At 38.5% G+C, this 19,058-nt stretch overlaps 1 protein-coding gene across 1 annotated transcript in view; it reads left to right on the top strand.

Moving 5' to 3' along the window:
* The window catches only part of LOC129485833 (uncharacterized protein C9orf85-like), an 80,233-nt gene extending 74,028 nt beyond the window's left edge, over positions 1-6,205 (top strand). The window contains exon 3 of the mRNA XM_055284841.1: positions 5,055-6,205. Within this exon, the coding sequence (XP_055140816.1) occupies positions 5,055-5,092 (38 nt within the window). The 3' untranslated portion in view covers positions 5,093-6,205. The remainder of the gene's footprint in view (positions 1-5,054) is intronic.
* Positions 6,206-19,058: the final 12,853 nt, after the last annotated feature.

The raw sequence follows: 19,058 nt of genomic DNA on the forward strand, positions 1-19,058 counted from the left end.
TTCTGCTCCCTGACTCCTTCAGCTATACTCACTCTTTGTTGAGTCTCCTACAATTGCCATTGTTCCTGGCCCGGACTTCAATCTGGCCTCCCACATTATTCCTGATACCACACCTGACCCCCATGGCTGTATCTCTCTGATACACCTGGCATTCACTCCATTTCCCCATATTTCCTCCTTTCCTGTTCCTCACCCTGATCACACCTGGTTTACTGATGGCAGTTCCACCAGGCCTAATCGCCACACACCAGCAAAGGCGGGCTATGCAATAATATCTTCCACATCTACCACTGAGGCTACCACTCTGCCCCCCTCCACTACCTCTCAGCAAGCCAAACCCATTGCCTTAACTGGAGCCTTCACTCTTGCAAAAGAATTACGCATCAATATTTATACTGACTCTAAATATTCCTTCCATATCCTGCACCACCATGCCATTGTATGGGCAAAAAGAGGTTTCTTCACTACGCAAGGGTCCTCTGTCATTAATGCCTCTTTAATAAAAACTCTTCTCAAGGCCACTTTACTTCCAAAGGAAGCTGGAGTCATTCACTGCAAGGGCCATCAAAAGGCATCAGATCCCATCCCTCAGGGCAGCGCTTATGCTGATAAGGTAGCTAAAGAAGCAGCTTTGTGTTCCAACTTCTGTCCCTCATGGCCAGTTTTTCTCCTTCTCATCTGGTCACTCCCATCTACTCCCCCACTGAAACTTCCACCTGTCAATCTCTTCCCACACAAGACAAATGGTTCTTGGACCAAGGAAAATATCTCCTTCCAGCCTCACAGGCCCATTCTGTTTTGTCGTCATTTCATAACCTCTTCCTTGTAGGTTACAAGCTGCTAGCCCACCTCTTAGAACCTCTCATTTCCTTTCCATCATGGAAATCTATCCTGAAAAACTCAATTCTCAGTGTTCCATCTGCTATTCTACTACTCCTCAGGAATTTCTCAGGCCCCCTCCCTTCCCTACGCATCAAGCTCAGGGATTTGCCCCTTCCCAGGACTGGCAAATTGACTTTACTCACATGCCCCAAGTCAGGAAACTAAAAAAACCTCTTGGACTGGGTAGATACTTTCACTGGATGGGTAGAGGCCTTTCCCACAGGGTCTGAAAAGGCCACCACAGTCATTTCTTCCCTTCTGTCAGACATAATTCCTCTGTTTGGCCTTCCCACCTCTATACAGTCCAATACCAGTCTGGCCTGTACTAGTCAAATCACCCAAGCAGTTTCTCAGGCTCTTGGTATTCAGTGGAACCTTCATACCCCTTACCATCCTCAATCTTTAGGAAAGGCAGAATGGACTAATGGTCTTTTAAAAACAACCTCACCAATCTCAGCCTCCAACTTAAAAAAGAGGACTCTGTCAAGGATAGAGCCCAAAAACTCACCAACCAAGCTGAAACCCCTTGGGAACTCTATAATTGGATGTCCTGGGCCCTCCCAATTCTTAGTCCTTTAATACCTGTTTTTCTCCTTCTCTTATTTGGACCTTGTGTCTTCCGTTTAGTTTCTCAATTCATCCAAAAGCATATCCAGGCCTTCACCAATCACTCTATATGACAAATGTTTTTTCTAACAACCCCACAATATCACCCCTTACCACAAAATCTTCCTTCAGCTTAATCTCTCCCACTCTAGGTTCCCATGCCACCCCTAATCCCACTCAAAGCAGCCCTTAGAAACATCACCCATTTTCTCTCCATACCACCCCCAAAATTTTCACCACCCTAACACTTCAACACTATTTTGTTTTATTTTTCTTATTAATATAAGAAGACAGGAATGTCAGGCCTCTGAGCCCAAGCCAGCATGTATACATCCAGATGTCCTGAAGCAAGTGAAGAATCACAAAAGAAGTGAAAATGGCCAGTTCCTGCCTTAACTGATGACATTACCTTGTGAAATTCTTTCTCCTGGCTCAGAAGCTCCCCAACTGAGCACCTTGTGACCCTCACCCCTGTCCACGAAAGAACAACCCCCTTTGATTGTAATTTTCCAGTAACCTACCCAAATCCTATAAAACAGCCCCACCCCTATCTCCCTTCACTGACTGTCTTTTCGGACTCAGCCCGCCTGCACCCAGGTGAAATAAACAGCCTTGTTGCTCACACAAAGCCTGTTTGGTGGTGTCTTCACACGGACATGCATGACAAGCAGTTTCCCCATAGGATCTCAGGAGCTGGGCAATTGTGCTTCTGCATGTACACTGAGAGGCAAAAAGGTGGAGTTTAACTGGCATATGACCATCTAGGAACATTTGGACTGGTAAGGGAAGAGCGCCTCTAGTAAGCATGTATGCAACTCCGTTAAACACATTGTGCATGCTGCCCCTTCCAAATGCTGATAAGTCATTGCACATGTAGGCAGCCCACCCCAAAGGAAGAATCAGGGGACAAGGGACAAAAGACCCTGGAAGCATGCTAACATATAAAACCCTAAGTCAAAGGTCAAACAGTACACTCGATCTCTCAAGTAGTCTGTTTGGCCCTCTTCCAAATGTACTTTCCTTCCTCTCATTCTTGCTCCCAAAGTGCTGGGATTATAGGCGTGAGCCACCGTGTCCAGCTCTCTAAAGCTTTTTTTTTTTTTTTGAGACAGAGTTTTGCTTTTGTTGCCCAGGCTGGAGTGCAATGGTGCAATCTCAGCTCACTGCAAACTCCGCTTCCCAGGTTGAAGCGCTTCTCGTGCCTCAGTCTCCCGAGTAGCCGGGATTACAGGCATGCACCACCATGCCCAGCTAATTTTGTATTTTTAGTAGAGACAGGGTTTCACCATGTTCATCAGGCTGGCCTCGAACACCCAACTTCAGGTGATCTGCCTGTCTCAGCCTCCCAAAGTGCTAAGATTACAGTCGTGAGCCACTGCGCCCGACCTAAAGATTTTTAATAAACTTTCACTCTTGCTCTAAAAGTTGCCTTGGTCTCACCTTCTGCCTTATGCCCCTCAGTTGAATTCTTTCTTCTGAGGAGGCAAGAATTGAGGTTGCTGCAGGCCGATACAGATTTGTGGCCACTTCGGTGCTGTGTGACTTGGATATGTTCCCTCCTGCTAACGTTATCTCCTGTGCTTTCCAAGGTTTCTGGGATTTCTGCTTTTTACTTTTTGTTGGATCTCTGCAACTGTGCCATAGTGATAGTGATTTAGAAGAAGTAACAAAACTGTTTGGATCACCATGTACTACCACTCTCTTCTCTTAATATCATGTTTCAACTGACTATATAAGTCTCCTCCCACTGCCAATTTCTAGGAATTTTAAGAATGGCTGGCTCCTGAAGACTGGAAACATGCCTATAGAGACTGCCTGGTCCATTTCTCAGTTATAGTACAAGTTGAATAAAAAATACTGGGTTCTATAATCCTGCAATCACTAACATAACAGAATTTACCTTTACATATAGTAATTGTCAATGCATGCATTTCAGAGCAGAAAGGTTGTTTAGAACACACTACTCTAAGGTATTTCTTAGCTGCTAGGTGGCTATGTGAGAAGAGTAGATTTTACTTGAACTCAAGTTGCAGATATGGAGTATAAGCCAAAAATATGCTTATTTCTTCAAGGCTTTGGTCAGAAATAGAGTATTCATAAGACACAGGTGAAAGTAAATGTGTAATGACAAAGATCTAGTGAGTCAAAGGATTTATTCATAGGTGAATCCAGTCTGCCTGGAGGAAGTTTGAAGCTGAGAAGATTGCAAGACAGTTGGGGTTTTCAGGATCTAAGCTCATCGAATAATGCAAAATTATAAACTTTTCAATTACATATTCCTTATAAAGTTTGAGATCTAAGATTTCTAAAACTGTGTTAAAATAGCGTGGACTTTTGAACCACATGCAATAAGAAAGACTGCCAGTGGAGAGAAGGGCTTATGAACACTAAAATTGTATCTTTGAAGGAGAAATATTCTCTATTATTTTAATTGGTGACAGCTAAATTTTAATGGGAAGATTGTAGGTGGCTCAGAAATTCTGTTGGAGATTGTGGTCAACATTTTACATTATTGATATTTCTCATTACTGGAATATAGTTAAACATTCTTATGCTTTTAAGAATTCTATTGAAGTTCTTGATTTAGTGATAGCTTGTATCTTTTCAGCTGTGACTTAACATCATGACTGCTTAGCAGTATTTTGATTCTTTGCATTTCTTTTAGCTTAAAAGAGCATTGCCTGCAGAATACTTAGAAGTAAAACGATTCCTGTTGAATTAATCTTTATTTTATTGCTAATGAAATTATATATAGAATGAAATTTTATATGACATATAACCATGGTCTGCCTTTTAAAAATTGCTCTATTCTTGGTTTTATATGCTTTCTTTTGCTCACATCAATGGCAATATATTCAAGGCATTAATTTGTTGGTCAAGTTTACATGGCACTGTATATGAAATACTCATATTTTATTTAAAATTAATTTTATCAGAGCAGAATGGGCGTGCTAAAAATTCAACTAGTACAGAAAATGTTATAATAAAAAGTTCTACTCTGCCTACTCACTTGTCAGAAGCAATCATTTTCAACTGTTATTATCATTTGTTGGTTGATTCCATAACTTCATATAATAAGCTATTTCTTGAAATATTGACTCTGTTGCCTCTATTATGAGAGATACATATTTAACTCATACTATTTAATCCCTTTCTGTCCTCCCAATTATTGAGATTAGTATTATTAATTATTCCATTATCTCCCCTTGTAATTTTAAACATTGTATGCAAACTTATATATATTACTTCATCATATTCAGACAGTAACTCTTGATTTTGAACTAATGTTAAAACATGGTTTTTTGCAACTTTATTATTCATTTTCAAATTTTGCCACCTATAATTTTACTTTCACATTATTAATGTTGATAATATTTATATTTGACTCTGCAGGTATAATTGGGTCTTCTGTTGTTAATTTATTACTTGGCTCAACATAAATATTCCATGCTTTATTTATATCCATATCTACAGAAATATTCCATGAATTATCTACATTTAAATAAATATCTCAGTATTTATCTTCAGTTGATTCTAAAAAAATTTTATTATTTTAATGTTTTTAGCTTCAGATCCAAATGGTATGCTAGCATTCTCTTCCTAACAGTCCACTGTCAACACTTCACTGTTAGAACAATCACACCAGAATTAAGGTCAAATGGATTATCTTATTCTTCATTGCTGAAAATCACACCTCATTGAAATTTGCTTCATAACTGAACCATGAATTTTTCATCAAACATACTTTTGTGTTTCTCCTCCTGGCATTCTTTATGAGGAACTTCTTTTTGGAGCTCACTGACTTCCTGTTCTAATTTGGTCCAGTTATTTTCTAGAATTGCTACACGACTGTCATCCTGGGACTTCCTTCTGTTGGAATCTGGGAAAGCTTACAACTTTTCATATCCTCTCTTCTTCTTTTGTGTTTTTCACCCTGAAGTGTACAAAGTCAAATGAATTTCCTAGAAAAACTAGTGAGTTAATATTTTGAGTCCTTGTGATATGGGAGGGGGGCAGGGAAGTGCTGGGTAGAGAAGTGCGGGGTCCCTGATGAGGGCTCCACCCTCAGGCTGTGCTCATGACTAAATGAGGACAGGCATTTCTGTTTTCATGCCCCAAAAGTTGCCTTTTGGCCCACGATGAGCCCCATCCTGTACCCGTAAAAACCCAAGACCTGAGAAGTCACAGACACAAGTGGCTGGACGTCAAGAGAGCAGAAGAACATAGCAACAGACACCAGCAGACAACATCAGGCCATCGACGGCTGCATGATGTGGAATTTGGCTGGAGGCAGTTGGAGGAGAGTCTGGCTATTGGGGCGACCTGACTCCAGGGGAAGACCACCTTCCCACTCCATCCCCCTTCGGGCTCCTCATGCATCTCACAAGAGCTACTTCCACCACTCAATAAAACCTTGCACGCATTCTCCAAGCCCACGTGTGATCCGACTTCTTGGGTACACTAGGGCAAGAACTCGGGATACAGAAAGCCCTCTGTCCATGCGATAAGGCAGAGGGTCTACTGGAGCTGATTAACACAAGCCACCTGCAGAAGGCAAAGCTGAAAGAGCACACGATAACACATGCCCACTGGGGCTTCAGGAGCTGCAAACACTCAACCCTAGACACTGTCATGGGGTCAGAGCCCCAAAACACTCCCCACGATCTGCTCATCTGCATGCTCCCCTCAGGAGTTTGAGCAGCGGGTCACCGAAGAAGCGAGCCACACCCTGTTGCATGCCCTATGAGGGGGATAAGAGAACCTCTCCCATTTCATCTGAATATCTGAAAGTATCTTTAATTGGGACTCACGTTTTATTTATAATTTGTCTCGATATGGAAGTAAAGGTATAATATAATTTCCTATAGAAATTTGGAACATTGTTCCCTTGTCACATCTTGCTGATAAAAAACCTATGTCAGATGATTTTTGGTCTGATAATATAGAAATTTTGATTAACTTACTAATTATATTTCAATATGATTCATTTGGTAATCATTTTATTTTTATCTGTCATGTCCATTTAAGTTATATAACACTTCCAGATATAGAATTTGACAAAGTTCCTATGGCAAATATGAAGCTGCATAAAATCTGCTTCCTGACCCAGAGAACTTGGAGGTTGTTGTGACTATGATTATTTTATATTATGCTCATACTACTTAAAGCTCATTTGTTCTTTCTTAGTTATTATAATTTTTTAGGACTTTTAGATCACAGATTATTGTCCCATTACTTTGTAATATATGTTTTGCTTTTAAGAAAAAAAGTTCAGCTTCTTTATTTTTTGTACCAAAATACACAATTTTGGCATTTGGAACATGAGAGAGGATGAGAAAAGAGAGACTTAGAAGATATAATTCTTACTAATTAGGGTAAAATATATATGTATCACTATTGCAACATGTTATGTCATTTAAAAGCATACACTTTGGAGCTAAGTAGATAATGGATTCAAATAACAACTCTTTTCTTAATTGTCTATGAAGATTTTGAAAGTTACTATTTCTCAGCTCCAGTTTCCTCACCTATAAAGCAGAGCAAATCATTTATACCCAAGAAATTATAAGGATGTATGAAATATGATATACAAAAAGCCTGGCTTATAGTTGGCATCAGTGTAATATAAGCATTTTCGTATGCACTCTCTTTATATGTATTATTATTTTTTTGAGATGGAGTCTCACTCTGTTGCTCAGGCTGGAGTGCAATGGCATGATCTCAGTTCACTGCAACCTCCGCCTCCCAGGTTCAAGCAATCCTCCTGCCTCAGCCTCTTGAGTAGTGGGGATTACAGGCGCCCACCACCATGCCTGGCTAATTTTTGTATTTTTAGTAGAGATGGGGTTTCACCATGTTGGCCAAGCTAGTCATGAACTCCTGACCTCAGGTGATCCGCCCACCTTAGCCTCCCAAAATACTGGGATTACAGGCATGAGCCACAGCACTTGGCCTGTATGTATTATGTTTTTAAACAGCTCTTCACAACAGATGATTAACAAGTAGCCACAATTGTTGGCATATTTTTATTCAAAATGTTTCTTCATCGTCCTTTTACTGTCTTTAAGGATCTGTAGTGACAACTTCTCTTTCAGTGTTGATATTGGTAATACGCATTTTCTCCCTCTCATCGTTTCTGGATTAGCCATGAATTTATCAATTTTGTGGATTTTTTTAAACTGGCTTTTTACTTTTCTCAATTGTCAGTTTTCTGTTTCTTCCATTTCTGCTCTTTATTTCTACCTTCCTTTGATTTACTCTTGGTTTACTTTTCTTTTTCTAGCTCCTCCAGGTGGAAATGTGGGTCATTAGGTTAAACCTTTTTGATTTTCTAATATAAATATTTAAAGCTATACATTTGCCTTATGTGTACTGTTTCAGTTTATCCTACATATTATTTTTTAATTTTACTTTCGTGTGTTTTTTTTTTAATTAGACAAGGTCTCTGTCACCCACGCTGGAGTGCAGTGGGGTGATCTTGGTTCACTATAGCCTCTGCCTCCCAGGCTCAAAGCAGTCCTCCCACCTCAGCCTCCAAAGTAGCTGGGACTACAGGTCCACCAGTCCACCAGCTATTTTTTTTTTATTTTTAATGTTTTTGTAGAGACAGGGCTTTATCATGTTGCCCAGGCTGGTCTCAAACTCCTAGGCTCAAGCAATCTATTCGCCTTCACCTCCCAAAGTGCTGAGATTACAGGCGTGAGCCACCACACCTGGCCCACCCACATATTTTATGTGTTATGTTTTTATTATCACTCAAGACATAAGTTACGCTTAGTCTCGAAGTGTATTTTATCTGACATTAATATAACATTACTCCAGACAATTTATGCTGCTAACATGGTGTTATGTTTTCTCATCTATTTATTTTTGATCTATCGGTTCTTTATTTTTAAAGTATATGTTTACAAAAGCCAGCATATGCACTGTAGTTGGGATTTGCATTGTAAAAAATCCAATTTGATAGTTTCATTCTGTTAATTGGCATACGTTGTCCATGAACATTTAATTTAATTATTGATAATATTGTTGGATTTATTTTATCAATTTATTATTTACTATTTGCCACTTCTGCTTTTGATTCTTCTGTTCCTCCTTTTTTTTTTTTTTGCCATCTTTTGACTAATTAAATTTTTTTAAATTCTATTTTAAATTTAGTTACTGGCATTTTAGCCATATTATCTTGCATTACTTCTTAAGTTCTTGCTTTAGGAATTATAATTTCTTCTTTGCTTTTCATGCTGTGCCTAAAATTAATATTTTACTAGTTTGCATAAAATATAATATTTAAATAGTTCCTCAGAAAGAAAAACATGCCTTTAAGAATGTTGAGAGAATGTCAGGTAAATCTTTACTTTTAAATAGCTGATCTTTTAAGGTTGTGTACTGTGGGCAGCAAGCCACCCAGGCACTGAGGCAAGAGACTGAGGACACGAGCTGTTCCAGTATAATACAATATAAAACTAGAATAGTTATACCAGATATAGATCTTAGATATGATTATATATGAATATTATTAATCATTAGTTGGTAGTAATTACTCTTTATCCCAATATTATAATAATCCTCGCTCTATAATCATAACCTAGGAAAAACCAGGCCATACAGAGATAGGAGCTGAGGGGACATAGTGAGGTGTGACCAGAAGACAAGAGCATGAGCCTTCTGTTATGCCCAAACAGGGCCACCAGAAGGCTCCTTGGTCTAGCGGTGATGCCAGCGTCTGGGAAGACGCCCGTTGCCAGGCGGACCATGGTCTAGAGGTAGCAAAAAGTGTCAAGGAACAACACCAGCTACTTAGAAGACCGGGAAAGGGAGTCTCCTTTTCCCTGAGGGAGTTTAGAGAAGACTCTGCTCCTCCACCTCTTGTGGAGGGCCTGACATCAGTCAGGCTTGCCTGCAGTTATCTGGAGGCCTAACCGTCTCCCTGTGATGCTGTGCTTCAGTGGTCATGCTCCTAGTTCGCCTTCATGTTCCATCCTGTACACCAGGCTCTGCCTTCTAGATAGCAATAGTAAATTAGTGAATGTACTAAAAGTCTCTGATATGCAGAAATAATGGCGTAAGCTGTCTCTCTCTCTGTCTCCTCTCCCTCTCTGCCTCAGCTGCCAGGCAGGGAAGGGCCCCCTGTCCAGTGGACATGTGACCCACGTGACCTTACCTATCACTGGAGATGACTCACACTCTTTACCCTGCCCCTTTTGCTTTGTATCCAATAAATAACAGCACAGCCAGACATTCGGGGCCACTACGGGTCTCCGTGCATTGGTGGTAGTGGTCCCCCGGGCCCAGCTGTCTTTTCTTTTATCTCTTTGTCTTGTGTCTTTATTTCTACACTCTCTCATCACCGCACACGGGGAGAAACTCACCGACCCTGTGGGGCTGGTCCCTACAGTGTACCTATAGTAGTCCTAGAGAAACTCAAGGTAGAGAACGGGTTAATGTGATTAGATTTGTTGATGTGATTTTTGTGTAATACGGTGAACCACACAGCATTTATCAGGGAACTGCACTGTTGAAAACCTCAACAGCTTGGAATAACAGGGATGGAGTTAATTTAAAACAAGATAAAATAAAATGAAAAGAGGGCATTGGACATCTAAATATATTGGGTAAAAAGCAGGCTGAGATACAAGCTCTTTGTTTCATAATTTTGTCTAGGTTAGTTCTGGATAGAGCTATGGTAGGTATAATTAAGATTCATTCTGGGAATGTCTTATATTTCCCTTGATGAACTCTATAATTTAAGGCACATTTTAATCCCTAGTAGTTTTGCAATTTAAAGAGGACCACACAGAATAAGACATTGATTAATTCATTTGAGGAGACAATATTCCAATTTATTTAATAGGTATTTTTACTAGATCTTTACTAACAGCATCTATAAATAAATAATGATGGACATACCAGCTGTAATTATCAACATCAGAGCATGCATTTTAAAAGTTTCAGAACTGACTGTTAACATTTACTAATTTCGGTGTTTAGAATCCTACTTTTCCAGAGCCTACTAATGAGACACTTAATGAACAACAAAGCTGTCATATATCTTCTTGGGAAGATTAGAAATATCCATTAATCCACTAAAATTAAGAAGGGAATAGTTACATATGGAATGCTAATTATAAAATAAATTCTTGATTTTAATGAAAATGTTCACAGCTTTTTTGGGATACATCTGAAACATTTGCTAAAACCATTTTTTTCTCCCAATGGTGACAGCCAGACTGTTTAAGCGTATGACATATAATTTTCCAGAAACTCTTTTTAGAATGCTCAATAATATCATTTGGATGTGGATTAAGGCATGTGCAGATGCTAAGGCCCTACTCAAAGCTGCATAACAAATAAGAAGCCTCATGAAAGTGTCCTTTTGCATTTCATATTTTTGAAAGATGGCCAATTTTCTGTATGAAATGATAATGTGTAAGCAATAGTATAATTTAAAAATTATTTCTGTATGCTATCTCTGTGTATACAGAATAAATAAAAGAACTGAGGCAATTTTTAGGTATAATTTAAGGTAAACAATATTTTTGAATTAAAAAAATATATACCCAAGTAATTTCCATTATGGAGAGTTGCTTCAAGTTTTCCTGTTAGGTAGAATGTATTAGAGTGTGTAGGATGGGTTTGCACATATGTCAGTGTATGTAGCATGTGTACAAAATTCAGAAGGAATGTTCTAAAGGGTGTTACTTACCTGGGATTTAGACTTATTGTCAGAATCTTGACCCTAATTGTCAACATACCCAATCCAAGAATCAATTTCAGGGTGTCTCAACCTCAGCAGTTTTGACATTTTAGGCTTTGTTTTGTTGGGGTGCCCTTTGCATTATTTGATGCTTAGCAGCTTCTCTTACCTATACACACTAGATGCCAATAGAAACATCCCATTTGCAGTGACAACCAAAAATGTCCCCAGATATTGTTAAATGTCTCATTTGGGGGAGTTTCAAAATTGCACCTGGTTGAGAACCATTGGTCTGTATATAACCTGGCTGTTATAATCTTCACTTTCTAAAAGACTTTAGAAGGATGGCTAAGTACCAAAAAGAGCCACTTGCTTTCACTGTATCTTATCAAGAAGTTAATTGGGACCATGGACTGTCCAAACAAGATGGCAAAATAGAAGCCAGTACCATTTATTACCACCCACCTCACTAGAACAACACCAAAGTTTGACAACTATCTGCACACAGAAAACACCATCACAAGAACCAAAAATCAGATGAGCAATCATAGTACCTGGTTTTAATTTCATACTGTGGAAAGAAACATTGAAGAGGGAAAAAGAGGCAATGTTGAATTGCCCCCATCCTCTCACCCCCATCCTCTGGCAGCAGCTGTGCCTCCTGGGGAGAGAATCTGTGTACTCTGGGGAGGGAGAGTGCAGCAATTGGGGAACTTTACATTGAACTCAGTGCTACCCCATCACAGTGGAGAATAAAGCTGTGCTGGGCCCAGCCAGCACCAGCATGGAGGGAGCATTTGGACCAACCCTAGCCAGAGGGAAATTGTCCATCATTGGAACTTGAGTTTCTTGGCAGGCCTCACCAGCAAGAGCTGAAGTGCTCCGGGATACTAAGTTAACTTGAAAGGCAGTCTAGGACACAAGCACTGCAATTCCTAGGCAACTCCTAGTGCTAGGCTAGGCTTACAGCCAGTGAAAGAGTGTGGCATGTGACCTAGGGAGACACCAGCTGGGAAGGACAAGGGAGGGCTTATGCCATTTTTCTCACAACCCCAGGCAGTGCAGTTCATAGCAACGAAAGTGACTCCTCCCTTCTGCTTAAGAAGAAGCGAGTGAAGAGTAACGAGGACTTTATCTTGCACCTTGGATACTAGCTCAGTCACAGTAGAATAGAGCAGCAGGCAGACTTGCGAGGCCCATATTCAAGATGCTAGCTCCCGGACGACATTTCCAGACACACTGTGGGCCAAAAGGGAGCCCACTACTTTAAAGGGAAGAATCCATCCTGACAGGATTTATCACCTGCTGACGAAAAAGCCCTTGGGCTCTGAATAACCACCAGCCTTACCCAGGGAGTATTTCATGGGCCTCGTGCTCTGAGACATGCTGGCTTCAGGGGAGACCCAGCACATGATCAGCTACAGTGGCTATGGTGAAAGACTCCTTCTGTTTGAGAAAAGTACAGGGAAAATTAAAGGGGACTTTGTATTGCACCCTAGGTACCAGCTCATCCACAGTGGGGTAGAGAAACAAGCAGGCTTTTGGAAGTCCTTGTGTGCAAGCCTAGGATTTTGGACAGCATTTCTGGACCTTCCTTGGGACAGAGGAAAGCCCACTGCCCTGAAAGATCAGTCCTAGGCCTGGCAGCACTCACAATAATGTGATGGAAGAGCCCTTGGACTTCAAGCAAACATCAGTGGTGGCCTGGCAGAACCCCCCATGAAATGATGATGGCCAAATGGAAAGGCTGCTCTGCCTGTGGAAAGAGGAGGTAAGAGTATCTTAATAGAATTAATCAAACAGAAGAATCAATGAACTTGAAGACAAGCTATTTGAAAATACAGTCAAAGGAGACAAAAAAGAATAAAAACAAAGAAGCATGCATACAAGATCTAGAAAATAGCCTCTAAAAGGCAAATCCAAGAGTTATTGGCCTTACAGAGGTGGTAGAGAAAGAGCTAGGGGTAGAAATTTTACTCAAAGGAATACTATCAGATTCCCAAACCTAGAGAAAGATGTCAACACTCAAATATGAGAAGGTTCTAGAACACCAAGCCAATTTAACCCAAAGAAGACTACCTCAAGGCATTTAATAGTCAAACTCCAAAAGGTCAAAGCTAAAGAAAAGATCCATAAAAGCAGCAAGAAAGAAGAAACAGACAACATACAATGGAGCTCCAACATGTCTGGCAGCAGACTTTTTAGTGGAAACCTTATAGGCTGGGAGAGAGTGGTATGACACATTTAAATTGCTGAAAGAAAAAACTTTTGGCTGGGTGTGGTGGCTCATGCCTGTAATCCTAGCACTTTGGGAGGCCAAGGCAGGTGGATCACCTGAGGTTAGGAGTTCGCAACCAGCCTGGCCAACATGGTGAAGCTCCGTCTCTACTAAAAATAGAAAAAAGAAAAAGAAAAAGAAAAAACTTTTACCCTAGAATGGTATATATGGCAAAAATATCCTTCAAGCACAAAAAAGATAAAGACCTTCCCATACAAACAAAATGAGGGATTTCATCTACACCAAACCTGTCCTGCCAGAAATGCTAAAGACAGTTCTTCAATCTGAAAGGAAAGGGTATTAATGAGCAGGAAGAAATCATCTGAGGGAACAAAAGTCAGTGGTGATAGTAAGCCTATGGACAAACACAGAATAGTGTAACACTGTAATGATGATGTGTAAACTTTTCTTGGCTTAAGTAGGAAGACTAAATGATGAATTAATTAAAAATAAGAGCTACAACAACTTTTCAAGACATAGACAATACAGTAAGACATAAAGAGAAACAACAAAAAGGAGGAATGAAGTTAAAGGGTAGAGTTTTTATTAATTGTATTTTTGTATGTTTCTTTGTTTATGCAATAACTGTTGTTATTAGTTTAAAATAAAATAGAATTTGCAAGCATCATGGTAACCTCAAATCAAAAAACATACAATGGATGCACTGAAAAGAAAAAGCAATAAATTAAAGCATACCACTAGAGAAAATCACCTTCATTAAAAGAAGACAGGAAAAGAGAAAAAAAGAAAAGACTAGAACCACCAGAAAACACTAACAAAATGTCAGGAGTAAATCCCTACTTGTCAATAATAACATTAAATGGAAATGGATTAAACTCCCCAATCAAAAGACACAGAGTTGCTGAACAGACGAGGAAAACAAGACCCAACAATCTGTTGCCGACAAGAAACACACTTCATTCTATAAAGATACACATGGACTGAAACTAAAGAAATTGAAAAAGATACTCCATGAAAATGGAAACCATGAAAGAGCAGGAGTACCTATACTTATATCAGACAAAACAGATTTCAAGACAAAAACTGTAAGAAGAGAAGAAGAAAGTCATTATATAATAATAAAGGGATCAATTCAGCAAGAAAATATAATGATTGTAAATATATATGCACCTAACACTGGAGCACCCAGATATATACAGCAAATATTATTAGAGCTAAAGAGAGAGATCAACCCCAGTACAATAATAGCTGGATACTTCAACATTGAATTTTCAGCATTGGCAGATCTCTCATACAGAAAATCAACAAAGAAACATAGGACTTACTGTGTACTATAGAACAAATGGACCTATAGTTATTTACAGAATATTTCATCCAACAACTGCAGAATGCACATTTTTCTCCTCAGCACATGGATCAAGGATCGACCATATTTTAGGTCACAAAACAAGCCTTAAAACATTCAGAAAATTGAAATAATTCCAAACATCTTCTCTGACCACAATGGAATAACACCACAAATCAGTAATGAGAAATTTTGGAAACTATACGAACACATGGAAATTAAACAATATGCTCCTGAATGAACAGCGGATCAATGAAGAAATTAAGAAGGAAATTGAAATATTTCTTGAAACAAATGATCATGGAAACACAACATACAGAAACCTATGGGAGACAGCAAAAGCGGTACTAAGAGGGACATTTATAGCTGTAAGTTCCTACATAAAAAACTTCAAATAAATAATCTCATGATGCATTTTAAAGAACTAGAAAAGTAAGAGCAAACCAAACCCAAAATTAGTAGAAGAGATAATAAAGATCAGAGCAGAAATAAATGAATTTTTAATGAAGAAAACAATACAAAAATCAATGAAACGGAAGTTTTTTTTTTTTTTTAATAAAATTGACAAACCTTTGGCCAGACTAAGAAGAAAAGATCGAAATAACATCAGAGATGAAAAAGGAGGCATTACAAGTGATAACACAGAAATTTCAAAGGAACATTATGGGCTATTATGAGCAACTGTATGTCAATATATTGGAAAATCTAGACAACATGGACAAATTCCTAGACACACACAACCTACAAAACTTGAATCATGAAGAAATCCAAAACTTGAACAGACCAATAACAAGTAATAAGATCGGAGTCATAATAAAAAGTCTCCCAGTAAAGAAAAGCCTGGTACCTGATGGGGTACTGCTGAATTCTACCAAACATTTAAAGAAGAACTAATACTAACCCTATGCAAACTGTTACATAAAATAGAGGAAGAGAAACTACAAACTCATTCTATGAGGCTAGCATTACCCTGATACCAAAATCAGACAAAGATACATCACAAAAATAGACTATAAGAATATCTCTGTTGAATATTGATGCAAAAATCCTCAAAATATTAGCAAACAAAATTCAGCAATACATTAAAAAGATCATTCATCATAACCAAGTGGGATTTATTCCAGGGATGCAAGGATGATTCAACATAGTTGTTCAATGTGATATATCATATCAGCAGAATGAAGGACAAACACCATATGATTATTTCAATTGATGCTTAAAAGGCATTTGATTAAGTTCAACATACTTCACTATAAAAACCTTCAAAAAAAGCAGGGTATTGGCCAGGCATGGTGGCTCACGCCTCTAATCTCAGCACTTTGGGAGGCCGAGGCAGGCAGATCACGAGGTCAGGAGATCAAGACCATCCTGGCTAACACGGTGAAACCCCGCCTCTACTAAAAAACACGAAAAAATTAGCTGGGCATGATGGCAGGCGCCTGTAGTCCCAGCTACTCGGGAGGTTGAGGCAGGAGAATGGTGTGAACCCAGGAGGCAGAGCTTGCAGTGAGCTGAGATCTCACCACTGCCCTCCAGCCTGGGTGACAGAGTGAGACTGTCTCAGTTAAAAAAAAAGAAGAAGGATATAGAAGGACTATACCTCAATTCAATAAAGGTCATATATGACAAACCCACAACTAGTGTTTTACTGAATGGGGAAAAACTGAAAGCCTTTACTCTCAGATTTGGAATATGACAAGGATGCCCACTTTCACTACTGTTATTCAACATAGTACTAGAAGTCTTAGCTAGAGCAGTCAGACAAAAGAAAGAAGTAAAAGGCGTCCAAAGTGGAAAGGAAGAAGTCAAATTATCCTTGTTTGTAGACGATATGATCTTATATTTAAAAAAACCTTAAAGACGCCAACCAAAAAACTATTAGAATTGACAAACAAATTCAGTAAAGTTGCAGGATACCAAACCAGCATACAAAAATCAGTATCATTTCTATATGCCACTAGCAAACAATCTGAAAAAAGAAATCAAGAAAGTAATCACATGTTTACAATAACCACAGATAAAATAAAATACCTAGGAATTAGCCAAAGAAATGAAAGATTTCTACAATGGAAACAATAAAACATTGATTTTTAAAATTAATTATGATACCAAAAAAGGAAAGATATTCCATGTTCACGGATGGGAAATGTCCATAGTACCCAAAACAATCTACAGATTTAATGCAATCCCTATCAAAATACCAATGACATTCTTCATGGAAATAGAAAAAATATGCTAAAATTTATATGGAACTACAAAGACCCAGAATAGCCAAAGCTACCGTAAGCAAAAAGAACAAAACTGCACGAATCACATTACCTTATTTTAAATTATGCTACAGAGCAATGGGAACCAAAGCAAAATGATACTAGCAACAAAATAGACACATATACCAAGGAAACAGAAGAGAGAACCCAGAAACAAATCTATACATCTATATTGAACTAATTTTCAACAAAGGTGCCAAGAACATACATTGAGGAAAAAACAGTCTCTTCAATAAATGGTGCAGGGAAAAGTGGATATTCATCTGCAGAAGAATGAAATTTGATCCCTATCTCTTCTCTTATATAAAAATCAAATGAAAATGAACTAAAGACTTAAATCCAAGACCTCCAACTATAAAACTAATACAACAAAACTTTGGAAACTCTACAGGGCATTGTTCTAGGCAAAAATTTCTTGAGTAATACCCTACAAGCAGAGGCAACCAAAGCAAAAATGGACAAATGAGATCACATCAAGTTAAAAAGCTTCAGCACAGCAATGGTAACAATCAACAAAGTGAACAGACAATCTATGGAATGGGTGAAAATATTTGCAAACTACCCAGCCGACAAGGTAATAACAACCAGAATACATAAGGAGCTCAAACAACCCTATAGGAAAAAAATCTAATAAACCAGTTAAAAAAATGGGCAAAAGATTTGAAGAGACATTTCTCAAAAGAAGACATACAAATGGCAAACAGGCATATGAAAATGTGTTCAACATCGTTGATCATCAGAGAAATGCAAACCAAATCTAGAATAACATATTATCTCACCCCAGTTAAAATGGCATTTATCCAAAAGTCAGGCAGTAACAAACGCTGGCGAAGATGTGGGGAAAAGAGAACCCCTGTACACTGTTGGTGGGAATGTAAATTAGTATGACCACTATGGAAAAAAGTTTGGAGCATCCTCAAAATAACTAAAAGTAGAGCTATCATGTGATCCAGCAATTCCACTGCTGGGTATATATCCCAAAGAAAGGAAATCAGCATATGGAGGAAATACCTGGGCTCCCATGTTTGTTGCAACACTGTTTACAATAACTAAGATTTGGAAGCAACTTAAGTGTCCATCAACAGATGAATGGATACATAAATGTGGTACTTACACATAATGGAGTACCATTCAGCCATAAAAGAATGAGATTCTGTCATTTGCAACAACATGTATGGAACTGGAGGTCATTATGTTAAGTGAAATTAGCCAGGTACAGAAACACAAACACTACATGTTGTCACTTTTTTGTGGGATCTGAAAATTCAAACAATTGAACTCATGGAGATAGCGAATAGAAGTATGGTTACCAGAGACTGGGACGGGTATTGGGGAAGAGGGAGGTAGGGATGGTTAATGGGTACAAAACAAAAAATTAGAAAGAATATCTAAAACCTAGTATTTGAAAGCAGGGGGACTACAGTCAATAATAATTTAATTATACATTTAAAAATAACTAAAAGTGTATAATTGGATTGTTTGTAACACAAAGGGTAAATGCTTGAGGGGATGGATGTCCAATTTTCCATGATGTGGTTACACATTGCATGTCTGTACCAAAATAGCTCATGTATCCCATAAATATATACACATACTATGTACCTACAAAATAAAAAATAATAGTAAAAATAAAAGTTAAAAAAATTAATTAAAATCTAGAGGATAACATAAAATCATTCCCTTATATTTCCATTAAGTTCTCTTTCAGTTCAGACAGGGTTAGCCTCTGTGGATGGCTGGAAAATTATTCTATCATTCTGTTATGGTCAAAGCTAAGACCCCTTCCCTAGTTCCAGGATAGAAGGACTATATTGGATTCTTACTTTTTTCAGATTGGAAAATCTGTAACAAAAAAACTTGATCTTTTCAGTATTGATTGCTCCTTCCACTACTTGTATGTAATTTTATGCTGCCTTCAGCATTTCTGCCTTCACAATTTCTGCTTAGGGATGAGGATAAGTAAAGCTGAAGTGAATGAAGTGGCCAGTATATCATTCTACATAAACTAACAATTAATAGAGGGCT

The sequence above is a fragment of the Symphalangus syndactylus genome, chromosome 7, assembly GCF_028878055.3.
Source record: "Symphalangus syndactylus isolate Jambi chromosome 7, NHGRI_mSymSyn1-v2.1_pri, whole genome shotgun sequence".
Lineage (NCBI taxonomy): Eukaryota > Metazoa > Chordata > Mammalia > Primates > Hylobatidae > Symphalangus > Symphalangus syndactylus.